This window comes from Tamandua tetradactyla, chromosome 5 (assembly GCF_023851605.1).
Source record: "Tamandua tetradactyla isolate mTamTet1 chromosome 5, mTamTet1.pri, whole genome shotgun sequence".
Taxonomy (NCBI): Eukaryota; Metazoa; Chordata; class Mammalia; order Pilosa; family Myrmecophagidae; genus Tamandua; species Tamandua tetradactyla.
In genome coordinates, this window is record NC_135331.1 from 146,777,768 (window position 1) to 146,790,070 (window position 12,303).

General features: G+C 38.8%; 1 protein-coding gene across 3 annotated transcripts in view; it reads right to left on the reverse strand.

Moving 5' to 3' along the window:
• The window catches only part of MDN1 (midasin AAA ATPase 1), a 204,551-nt gene that overhangs the window by 59,247 nt on the left and 133,001 nt on the right, over positions 1-12,303 (reverse strand). For all 3 annotated transcript variants that reach the window (XM_077162407.1, XM_077162406.1, XM_077162405.1), the window contains 4 exons: positions 3,965-4,097; positions 2,808-2,923; positions 1,652-1,785; positions 55-212 (listed from right to left, as the gene is read on the reverse strand). In XM_077162407.1, the coding sequence (XP_077018522.1) occupies positions 55-212; positions 1,652-1,785; positions 2,808-2,923; positions 3,965-4,097 (541 nt within the window). The remainder of the gene's footprint in view (positions 1-54; positions 213-1,651; positions 1,786-2,807; positions 2,924-3,964; positions 4,098-12,303) is intronic.

Genomic DNA, 12,303 nt, shown 5'->3' on the forward strand with positions numbered 1-12,303 from the left:
TCAACATCAACAGTGCAGAGAACTCTGCACAAATATGCTAAATCTGAGTCTTACTTGTCTTCATGATTCATCAGAAGTTGGGGGATCTGATGGACCAAATGTTTTAAAACCCAGTGCCAATGAAGGGCAAGCAGGGCCAAGCCTGGAGCATCCACTTTAACCATGTCAGCCACAGTCCAAAACCGGTCCCGCCACCGCACACAATCCAAAATCTAAAAGCAAACAAAAACTGCTCACAAACTTCTCCCACTAAAAGACCCTAGTAAGGACTTCATTTGTTAATACTCAACAGACACACATGGAAGGTCTAGCACTAGTCTGGAATATTTGTTGGAACATTAAGGCAGAAAACACACAGATCTTTTCCTCCCAGTACGGATCTATAAACTCAGAGAAAATGGAATTGCTGGGTATAGAAGTACTTTTATTAATTTTTATACTGAAATAATTTCAAACTTTCAGGACACTTGCAAAAGTATTACAAAATCCATGCAGATTTGACTAGTGCATTTCCTAATTTAATTTATATGGATGGTTTAATTGAACACCATAAATGCATGGAACCTTGAATAGGACATGAGATTTTGTAGGTTTGTCCAGGTTAGAATGATGCCCCGATAAATCCCAGAGTGAGTTGAACAGTGAATAAAGAACTCGCGAAGTCCCCTTGGGGAAATGGGGAGAAAGGGGGAAAATTCAACTTCTCCATTTGGAGAATTCCTGATATTCTTGCAAGCAGTGGGGACAATCAAATCAATAGGCCAAGCCCTCAATCTTGGGGTTTGTTTATATGAAACTTATTCCCACAAAGAATAGGCTAAGCCTACTTAAATTAGGCCTAAAAGTCACTCCCAGAGAACCTCTTTGTTGCTCAGATGTGGCCTCTAGCTCTCAGTCGACACAGCAAGCAAACTCACTGCGTTTCTCATCTCTACATAAGACATGACTACCAGGGGTGCAAACTTCCCCGGCAACATGAGGCAGAAATCCTAGAATGAGCTGGGACTCAGCATCAAGGGACTGAGACTAAAAAGTATAAGACCTGCTACTCTGGCCTACTGAATAATCTACATTCAAAATGCAATTTAACCCATATGTCATAATGATATCTAAGAGAACTTGAGTGAATTAAAATATAATTGTTAAAATCCAACTGTTCATCAATAAATAGATTAAAAATTGTATTATGTAATACCATTCAGCAATGAAAAGTAATAAGCTACTGATATACAAAACTATATAGATGAATCTCAAGATAACTATGTTAAATGAAAGAAGCCAGACCAAAAAGTATATGTACTGCATGATTCCAGGCATATAAAATAATAGAAGATGTAAACTAACAAAAAACAGATCAATGGCTTCCTGGTTGGAGGCATAAGGTTATGGGTGATAGATCAGCTCATTGCCTTCATTGTGACAACAGTTTCACAGGTGTATACATGTTAAAACTCATTAGATTGTACACTTTAATATATGCAGCTTGTTACTTGTGAATTATACCTCAATAAGGCTTTAAAACATAAATGTATGTGTTTAAAATGTTAAGAACAATTAAATATCTCATATAATATTGGACAGCAATATCCTTGATGTTAGAGCTTTGTGCCAAGACAAAAATTCATGCTTAAAATAAAGTCCACATTCTCACCTCTTTGACTCTGGTATCAGACACCATTCCCTGGGAGGACTGTAGCCAGAGCAGGATTAACGCATCACAGAGTTCAAAAAAAGCAGCAAGATTGACCACAATTTCATGAGGCAGGCTGTGGTAGCTCTCTGGATCTTAGAATCAGTATAAACAAAATACATTCCATAACGTTTATTTTAATCTCTGGACATTTTCAAAATAAACAATAATATGGAAATAAAGTTTATCCCTAGTACAAAGGTCAGCTTCAATTTTGTTGTCTGAAGTAACACAATCAAATGTGAATTTTTGCCTACTATTATTAAATTTAGCAGATGAGGCATGTATATCTAGATGTTCATAATGCCTTGAAGAAAAACTAAATTATAGAAGAATGCATATTTCATACAATACTTATTTAAATACAAAGTGAAGACCACATGCATATATATTTGGATGGATAGATTTCACAGTCAAATAAGATATGGACAGTTGTTGAAAGGACAAACTTATTCTATTTTTATCCTTCTACAGAGTTTGAATAGTTTCATAATAAGCAGAGCCATCTTCAATATAAAAAAATAAAGGCGGGATTGCCTGCCATGCCAGAGGACCCGGGTTTGATTCCTGGTGCCTGCCCATGTAAAAAAAATAATAATAATAAAATAAAAATAAAGGAGGGAGGGAGAAATTTCCATAACTGGATGTTTAGGGACATGTTTTTTTTTTTAACATGGGCAGGCACCGGGAATCGAACCCGGGTCCTCGGGCATGGGTGGCAAGCACTCTTACCTGCTGAGCCACCATGGCCCACCCAGGGACATGTATTTTTTAGAGCTAACACACTTAGGTCTCAAGTTATGGCTGTTACTTGCTGAAGACGTGGCCTGATCTTTGTGCCTCTCTTTCCTCATTTATGACAAGGGGGAGGTGGTATTATCTGTTTCATAGGGTTATTATTAAAAAATAAATAAGATCAGGCACATGTGACGTATTTTGCTCAGGGCCTGGCAGAGAGTAAGCACTCAGTAAATGTTAGTCATGACATGTTTTAGAACCAAGCCAAGCAAATCAAAGGAATCAGTAAAATGTCAGCAGCTACTGAGTATGTCTCTCAACATAAGCAACATTGTACAATGAGATGCTTAATCCAAGAATAGAAAGGTAGTGTTCTAACCTTTGTGGAATTCAAAGGACATTCTCAAAACACTATTTCTTAACTTTCTGCCGCCAACAGAAATCAAATTTGCTTCAGTAAAAATCCGTTTTTCCCGTTCGAGATATATGATTGTCCTAGAATGAGATTAAATAACAAACAAAACAGGCATCAGTTAATGCTTCTCAGCCATATCATCTATCTGGTGAATCCTGAGAACCCTTGGAACATCAGTGTCCCTCAACACTGCTATTCCTTCCCCACCTCTGCAAGTTCCAAACTAGAGAGATGGTGGTGAAAGTGATGACAACTAAGATGGGGGAGGACAGACGGCCAGAGATAATGGTCTGGGTGGACTGTAAGGCCTCACTCTGCTGCTCTACCTTGATTGATAGCTTGCACTTTGACCTCTTATAATTGGCCATCCTAAAACAAATCTGTAGTATTAAAAGTTATCTGGGGAGGAAGGGAGAGTTACTTGGCAGGGGCACAAGGGAGGCTCTGGGGTGCTAATACACTCCATATGGATGGGTTCACTTTGTGAAAATTTATCAAACCTATATACTCATTATTGGTGCACTTTGCTGCAGGCCTGTTATATACATCAATTATGAAGTTATATAACAATTTGTTTCAATTAAAAAAGCTATTGGTCATTAAAGGATGACGAAAGACCAGTCTTATATGATAATTTTGTAAATTTATGTGACTATGTATGTAGGTATGCAGGTACTATATCTGTCTTCGACATTTGTGGATGGGAAATGATCTGGACAGACAGACGGCCAAGGAAAGGACATGCAGGAGGTGAAAGTGGAAGGAGCTGCTGGAAGTGACAAAGCAGAAAACATGACTGTTAAGATAAAAGCTTAACCTTTACATAATAAATCTCACCAATAATGCTACATTAGCATATTTTTTAAAGCACGCCATGAAAATGTTAAGAACCTATAACAATTACACACTTTCTGTCATCTCAGAATTATTTCAGTGAGCAAAAAGCATGCAAGAAAAAAGTGGTGATGGAGGCAATCATGTCTAACATACCATTGTTTCTGAGATACACAAAATTAAATGCAGATAAGCAATATTTGGCAAGAGTTTAGACAAGTTTTAACCTGTGAAACACACAGTGTACAGTGAGACAAACACTGCCTAGGGCACCAGGTTTTACCTACTTGTTGGCAACAGACTCCAAAAGGGCAAAGAGCTGTTCAGGCTGGTCCGTTTGGGGGTCAAAGTCCATCGAATTTCTAATGATGTCCAAAGCCTGCATATTCCATCTAGGGTCCAGAGGGACAACAAATTCATCTAGTTTAAACACAAAACAGAATTTCGGAGTTAAATTCCTTGCCTGGTGAATTTCAATTGAGTATTATTTTACTTTGATCACACTGAGTCCCAAAGGGGAAAAGTGGAATAGGGAAAGACTACGGGTTTTGGTGTACAGTGTCATTACAATAGGGCTGAACAGCTTTTATGCTATTTCCTCCACAAATGCAAAATATTTGCTACTCCTGAAAATTCATTCTATTGAGAGCTTAACAGTAAAGTTGCTAGAACATAAGTATTCCAACCAAGGCATTCAAATTTCTCAGATACACTTGGTCTGAAAAAAATCATGAGTTTACCAAAACCGTCAGAAATAATCATAAAAAAAAATAACTGGGGGGCCAAGATGGTGGTTTAGAAGGTACGTGCATCTTAGTTCCTCCTCCAGAGCAACTACTAGGTGAACAGAAACAGTGCAGAACAGCTCCCAGGGCCACGGCGGGGAATGGACACACAGCGTACCCCAGTCTGGACTGGCTAGTCTGACTGCGAGACTCGGCTGCGGTGACATCCCCGAGCGGCGCGCGACCCCCCGAGCAGTGGCAGCTGTGGCGGCCAGAGCTCCTCCCTCCCTCCTTCCCGGGCAGGCTGAGAGTCTCGGAGAGGTAAGTTTCCCAAGCCACGGCGGGTGGCGCCCCTCTTTTGCGGGCGGATTCCTGGTTCGGCTACGAGTCTCGGAACAGAGGGCTAACCAAGCCGCAGTGGTGCTTCCCCGCGGGCGGCTTCCTGGTCCGGTGGCGAATTCCCCAGGCCCGCTGCAGCCGGCGACCGACAACCCTCCAGGGAGAGGAGGGAATTTCCGACAGTGGCAGGGACTGAGTCCAACCAAACACCAATAGGGAAATTAATAAAGGAGCCACAGGGTCCACTCAAGCCGCGGCGGCGGAGGCCCCCACCACGCGCAGCCCTCCGACCAACGGAGAGAATTGGATCGGAAATCCCCAGGGCACGGAGATCGGTGACCGGGGGGATCCCTTTCACACAAGTGAGACAAACGTGTGCCACGAACGCCACCTACTGGGCAGGATAAGAAAAACAGAACCAAGAGATTTCATAGAAAAATCTTACAACCTGGTTGGGTCCAACACCCAGGGAAATCTGATTAAATGCCCAGAAGATAACGGTCCACGCTCAGAAGATTGAGAATATGTCCCAGTCAAAGGAACAACCCAATAGTTCAAATAAGATACAAGAGCTGAGACAACTAATTATGAATATACAAACAGAAATGGAAAACCTCTTCAAAGAGGAAATCGAGAAATTGAGGGAGGACATGAAGAAGACATGGGCTGAACAAAAAGAAGAAATAGAAAAACTGAAAAAACAAATCACAGAACTTATGGAAGTGAAGGATAAAGTAGAAAAGATGGAAAAAACAATGGATACCTACAATGATAGACTTAAAGAGAAGATAGAATTAGTGATTTGGAGGATGGAACATCTGAATTCCAAAAAGAAACAGAAACAATCGGGAAAAGGATGGAAAAATTTGAACAGGGTATCAGGGAACTCAAGGACAATATGAACCATACAAATTTACGTGTTGTGGGTGTCCCAGAAGGAGAAGAGAAGGGAAAAGGAGGAGAAAAACTAATGGAAGAAATTATCACTCAAAATTTCCCAACTCTTATGAAAGACCTAAAATTACAGATCCAAGAAGTGCAGCGCACCCCAAACAGATTAGACCCAAACAGGCGTTCTCCAAGACACTTACTAGTTAGAATGTCAGAGATCAAAGAGAAAGAGAGGATCTTGAAAGCAGCAAGAGAAAAACAATCCATCACATACAAGGGAAACCCAATAAGATATGTGTAGATTTCTCAGCAGAAACCATGGAAGCTAGAAGACAGTGGGATGATATATTTAAATTACTAAAAGAGAAAAACTGCCAACCAAGACTCCTATATCCAGCAAAATTATCCTTCAAAAATGAGGGAGAAATTAAAACATTCTCAGACAAAAAGTCACTGAGAGAATTTGTGACCAAGAGACCAGCTCTGCAAGAAATACTAAAGGGAGCACTAGAGTCAGATACAAAAAGACAGAAGAGAGAGGTATGGAGAAGAGTGTAGAAAGAAGGAAAGTCAGATATGATATATATAATACAAAAGGAAAAATGTTAGAGGAAAATATTATCCAAACAGTAATAACACTAAATGTTAATGGACTGAATCCCCCAATCAAAAGACATAGATAGGCAGAATGGATTAAAAAACAGGATCCTTCTATATGCTGTCTACAGGAAACATATCTCAGACCCAAAGATAAACATAGGTTGAAAGTGATAGGTTGGGAAAAGATATTTCATGCAAATAACAACCAGAAAAGAGCAGGAGTGGCTATACTAATATCCAACAAATTAGACTTCAAATGTAAAACAGTTAAAAGAGACAAAGAAGGACACTATATACTAAAAAAACGAACAACTAAACAAGAAGACATAACAATCATAAATATTTACGCACCGAACCAGAATGCCCCAAAATACATGAGGAATACACTGCAAACACTGAAAAGGGAGATAGACTCATATACCATAATAGTTGGAGACTTCAATTCACCACTCTCATCAATGGACAGAACATCTAGACAGAGGATCAATAAAGAAATAGAGAATCTGAATATTACTATAAATGAACTAGACTTTACAGACATTTATAGGACATTACATCCCACATCAGCAGGATACACCTTTTTCTCAAGTGCTCATGGATCATTCTCAAAGATAGACCATATGCTGGGTCACAAAGCAAGTCTTAACAAATTTAAAAAGATTGAAATCATACACAACACTTTCTCAGATCATAAAGGAATGAAGTTGGAAATCAATAATAGGCGGAGTGCCAGAAAATACACAAATACGTGGAGGCTCAACAACACACTCTTAAACAACGAGTGGGTCAAAGAAGAAATTGCTAGAGAAATTAGCAAATACCTCGAGGCGAATGAAACTGAAAACACAACATTTCAAAACTTATGGGATGCAGCAAAGGCAGTGCTAAGAGGGAACTTTATTGCCCTAAATGCCTTATCAGAAAAGAAGAAAAGGCAAAAATGCAGGAATTAACTGTTCACTTGGAAGAACTGGGGAAAGAACAGCAAACTAATCCCAAAGCAAGCAAAAGGAAAGAAATAACAAAGATTAGAGCAGAAAGAAATGAAATTGAAAACATGAAAACAATAGAGAAAATCAATAAGACCAGAAGCTGGTTCTATGGGAAAATCAATAAGATTGATGGGCCCTTAGCAAGACTGACAAAAAGAAGAAGAGAGAGGATGCAAATAAATAAGATCAGAAATGGAAGAGGATACATAACTACTGACCTCACAGAAATAAAGGAGGTAATAACAGGACACTATGAACAACTTTACGCTAATAAATACAACAATTTAGATGAAATGGACGGTTTCCTGGAAAGACATGAACAACCAACTTTGACTCCAGAAGACATAGATGACCTCAACAAACCAATCACAAGTAAAGAAATTGAATTAGTCATTCAAAAGCTTCCCAAAAAGAAAAGTCCAGGACCAGACGGCTTCACATGTGAATTCTACCAAACATTCCAGAAAGAATTAGTACCAACTCTCCTCAAACTCTTCAAAAAAATCGAAGCAGAGGGAAAACTACCTAATTCATTCTATGAAGCCAACATCACCCTCATACCAAAACCAGGCAAAGATATTACAAAAAAAGAAAACTACAGTCCAATCTCTCTATGAATATAGATGCAAAAATCATCAATAAAATTCTAGCAAATCATATCCAACAACACATTAAAAGAATTATACATCATGACCAAGTAGGATTCATCCCAGGTATGCAAGGATGGTTCAACATAAGAAAATCAATTAATGTAATACACCATATCAACAAATCAAAGCAGAAAAATCACATGATCATCTCAATTGATGCAGAGAAGGCATTTGACAAGATTCAACATCCTTTCCTGTTGAAAACACTTCAAAAGATAGGAATACAAGGGAACTTCCTTAAAATGATAGAGGGAATATATGAAAAACCCATAGCTAATATCATTCTCAATGGGGAAAAATTGAAAACTTTCCCCCTAAGATCAGGAACAAGACAAGGATGTCCACTATCACCACTATTATTCAACATTGTGTTGGAGGTTCTAACCAGAGCAATTAGACAAGAAAAAGAAATACAAGGCATCAAAATTGGAAAGGAAGAAGTAAAACTATCACTGTTTGCAGACGATATGATACTATACGTCAAAAATCCGGAAAAATTCACAACAAAACTACTAGAGCTAATAAATGAGTACAGCAAAGTAGCAGGTTACAAGATCAACATTCAAAAATCTGCAGCATTTCTATACACTAGCAATGAACAAGCTGAGGGGGAAATCAAGAAACAAATCCCATTTACAATTGCAACTAAAAGAATAAAATACCTAGGAATAAATTTAACTAAAGAGACAAAAAACCTATATAAAGAAAATTACAAAAAACTGCTAAAAGAAATCACAGAAGACCTAAATAGATGGAAGGGCGTACCGTGTTCATGGATTGGAAGACTAAATATAGTTAAGATGTCAATCCTACCTAAATTGATTTACAGATTCAATGCAATACCAATCAAAATCCCAACAACTTATTTTTCAGAAATAGAAAAACCAATAAGCAAATTTATCTGGAAGGGCAGGGTGCCCCGAATTGCTAAAAACATCTTGAGGAAAAAAAACGAAGCTGGAGGTCTCACGCTGCTGGACTTTAAGGCATATTATGAAGCCACAGTGGTTAAAACAGCATGGTACTGGCATAAAGATAGATATATCGACCAATGGAATCGAATAGAGTGCTCAGATATAGATCCTCTCATCTATGGACATTTGATCTTTGATAAAGCAATCAAGCCAACTCACCTGGGACAGAACAGTCTCTTCAATAAATGGTGCCTAGAGAACTGGATATCCATATGCAAAAGAATGAAAGAGGACCCGTATCTCACACCCTATACAAAAGTTAACTCAAAATGGATCAAAGATCTAAACATTAGGTCTAAGACCATAAAACAGTTAGAGGATAATGTAGGGAGATATCTTATGAATCTTACAATTGGAGGCGGTTTTATGGACCTTAAACCTAAAGCAAGAGCACTGAAGAAGGAAATAAATAAATGGGAACTCCTCAAAATTAAACACTTTTGTGCATCAAAGAACTTCATCAAGAAAGTAGAAAGACAGCCTACACAATGGGAGACAATATTTGGAAACGACATATCAGATAAAGGTCTAGTATCCAGAATTTATAAAGAGATTGTTCAACTCAACAACAAAAAGACAGCCAACCCAATTACAAAATGGGAAAAAGACTTGAATAGACACCTATCAGAAGAGGAAATACAAATGGCCAAAAGGCACATGAAGAGATGCTCAATGTCCCTGGCCATTAGAGAAATGCAAATCCAATCCACAATGAGATATCATCTCACACCCACCAGAATGGCCATTATCAACAAAACAGAAAATGACAAGTGCTGGAGAGGATGCGGTGAAAGAGGCACACTTATCCACTGTTGGTGGGAATGTCAAATGGTGCAACCACTGTGGAAGGCAGTTTGGCAGTTCCTCAAAAAGCTGAATATAGAATTGCCATATGACCCAGCAATACCATTGCTGGGAATCTACTCAAAGGAATTAAGGGCAAAAACTCAAACGGACATTTGCACACCAATGTTTATAGCAGCGTTATTTACAATTGCAAAGAGATGGAAACAGCCAAAATGTCCATCAACAGACGAGTGGCTAAACAAACTTTGGTATATACATACGATGGAATATTATGCAGCTTTAAGACAGGATAAACTTATGAAGCATGTAATAACATGGATGGACCTAGAGAACATTATGCTGAGTGAGTCTAGCAAAAAACTAAAAGACAAATACTGTATGGTCCCAATGATGTGAATTGACATTCGAGAATAAACTTGGAATATGTCACTGGTAACAGAGTTCAGCAGGAGTTAGAAACAGGGTAAGATAATGGGTAATTGGAGCTGATGGGATACAGACTGTGCAACAGGACTAGATACAAAAACTCAAAAATGGACAGCACAATAATACCTAATTGTAAAGTAATCATGTTAAAACACTGAATGAAGCTGCATCCGAGCTATAGGTTTTTGTTTTGTTTTGTTTTGTTTTTACTATTATTACTTTTATTTTTTTCTCTATATTAACATTCTATATCTTTTTCGGTTGTGTTGCTAGTTCTTCTAAACCGATGCAAATGTACTAAGAAACGATGATCATGCATCTATGTGATGATGTTAAGAATTACTGATTGCATATGTAGAATGGTATGATTTCTAAATGTTGGGTTAATTTCTTTTTTTCCGTTAATTACTAAAATAAATAAATAAGGAAAATGAGACAAAAAAAATAACTGACATGGCACAGAATGAATGAATATATACCCTTCTCAAATGCTGTTGGTAAGAAAAGCAACTCAAGATAAGTTAGCTTAGGACTCAGCCAAGATGGTGCCTTAGTGAGGTATGGGATTTACTTCATCCTACAGAGAAGCTAATAAACACCCAGGAACAATACAGAACAACTGCTGGGGCCACATCAGTAATCAGACACACAGCGTACACCAGTCTGGAACAGCAAAACCGGCTGTGAGCCCACCCAGAACCATGAGTTCCCCAAGTCACAGCGGCCAGTGCCCCTTCCCAATAGGTGGCTTCCAACAGGGGAAAGAAAAGAGAGTTCACCAGCAGCAGGGTATGAGCACAACCAAGCTCCAATTATGGAATAAATTAACAAATTCTGACTACTTAAAATAGACCCCCAGCTCAGCTGAACCTTGAGTAAAAGCAGGGGTTGCTGTTATCTGTCCCAGCGCAGAGGGGGCAGGTCTGATAGAAAAAAAAAACCCAGAGGTTTTTTCCCTTTCAAGATATACGATTGTCCTAGAATGAGAATAAATAACAAACAAAACAGGCATCAGTTAATGCTTCTCAGCCATATCATCTATCTGGTGAATCCTGAGAACCCTTGGAACATCAGTGTCCCTCAACACTGCTATTCCTTCCCCACCTCTACAAGTTCCAAACTAGAGAGATGGTGGTGAAAGTGATGACAACTAAGTGATGACAAATAAAAAACCCAGAGGTTTTTTTTTTGGATTTGAAAAGGTCTGGGCCCTAAAGGAAAGGAGGGGGCACACAGGACCTGGAGATACACAGAGCAACGTACCAACTTTTTAAAAAATTTTTTATTAATTAAAAAAATTACGAGAAACAAACATTCCCCACACATACACTCAGCAATTCACAATATCTTCACATAGTTGCATATTCATCATCACGATCATTTCCCAGAACATTAGCATCAATTCAGAAAAAGAAATAAAAAGACAACAGAAAAATATAACAGAAAAAAAAATTTTACGGGCCATACCCCTTACGGATCCCTTACATTGATCACTAGCATTTCAAACTAAACCTATTTTAACATTTGTTCCCCCTATTATTTATTTTTATTCCATATGTTCCTCTCATCTGTTGACAAGGTAGATAATAGGAGCATCAGACACAAGGTTTTCACAATTACACAGTCCATTGTGAAAGCTATATCATTATACAATCACCATCAAGAAACATGGCTACTGGAACACAGCTCTACATTTTCAGGCAGTTCCCTCCAGCCTCTCCATTACATCTTGGATAACAAGGTGATATCTACTTAATGCATAAGAATAACCTCCAGGATAACCTCTCGACTCTGTTTGGAATCTCTCAGCCATTGACACTTTGTCTCATTTCACTCTTCCCCCTTTTGGTCGAGAAGGTTTCCTCAATCCCTTGATGCTGGGTCTCAGCTCATTTTAGAGTTTTTCTCAATCACTTGATGCTGAATCTCAGCTCATTCTGGGATTTCTGTCCCACGCTGCCAGGAAGATCTAGACCCCTGGTAGTCGTGTGCCACATAGACAGGGGAAGGGTAGTGAGTCTACTGGCTGTGTTGGCTGGAGAAAGAGGCCACATCTGAGCAACAAAAGAGGTCCTCTTGGGGGTGACTCTTAGGTCTAATTTCCCTGTGGGGTTAAGTTTCATATGAATAAACCCCAAGACTGGGGACTCAGCCTATAGCTTTGGTTGTCCACACTGCTTCTGAGAATATCAAGAATTCAACTTGGGGAAGTTGAGTTTTCC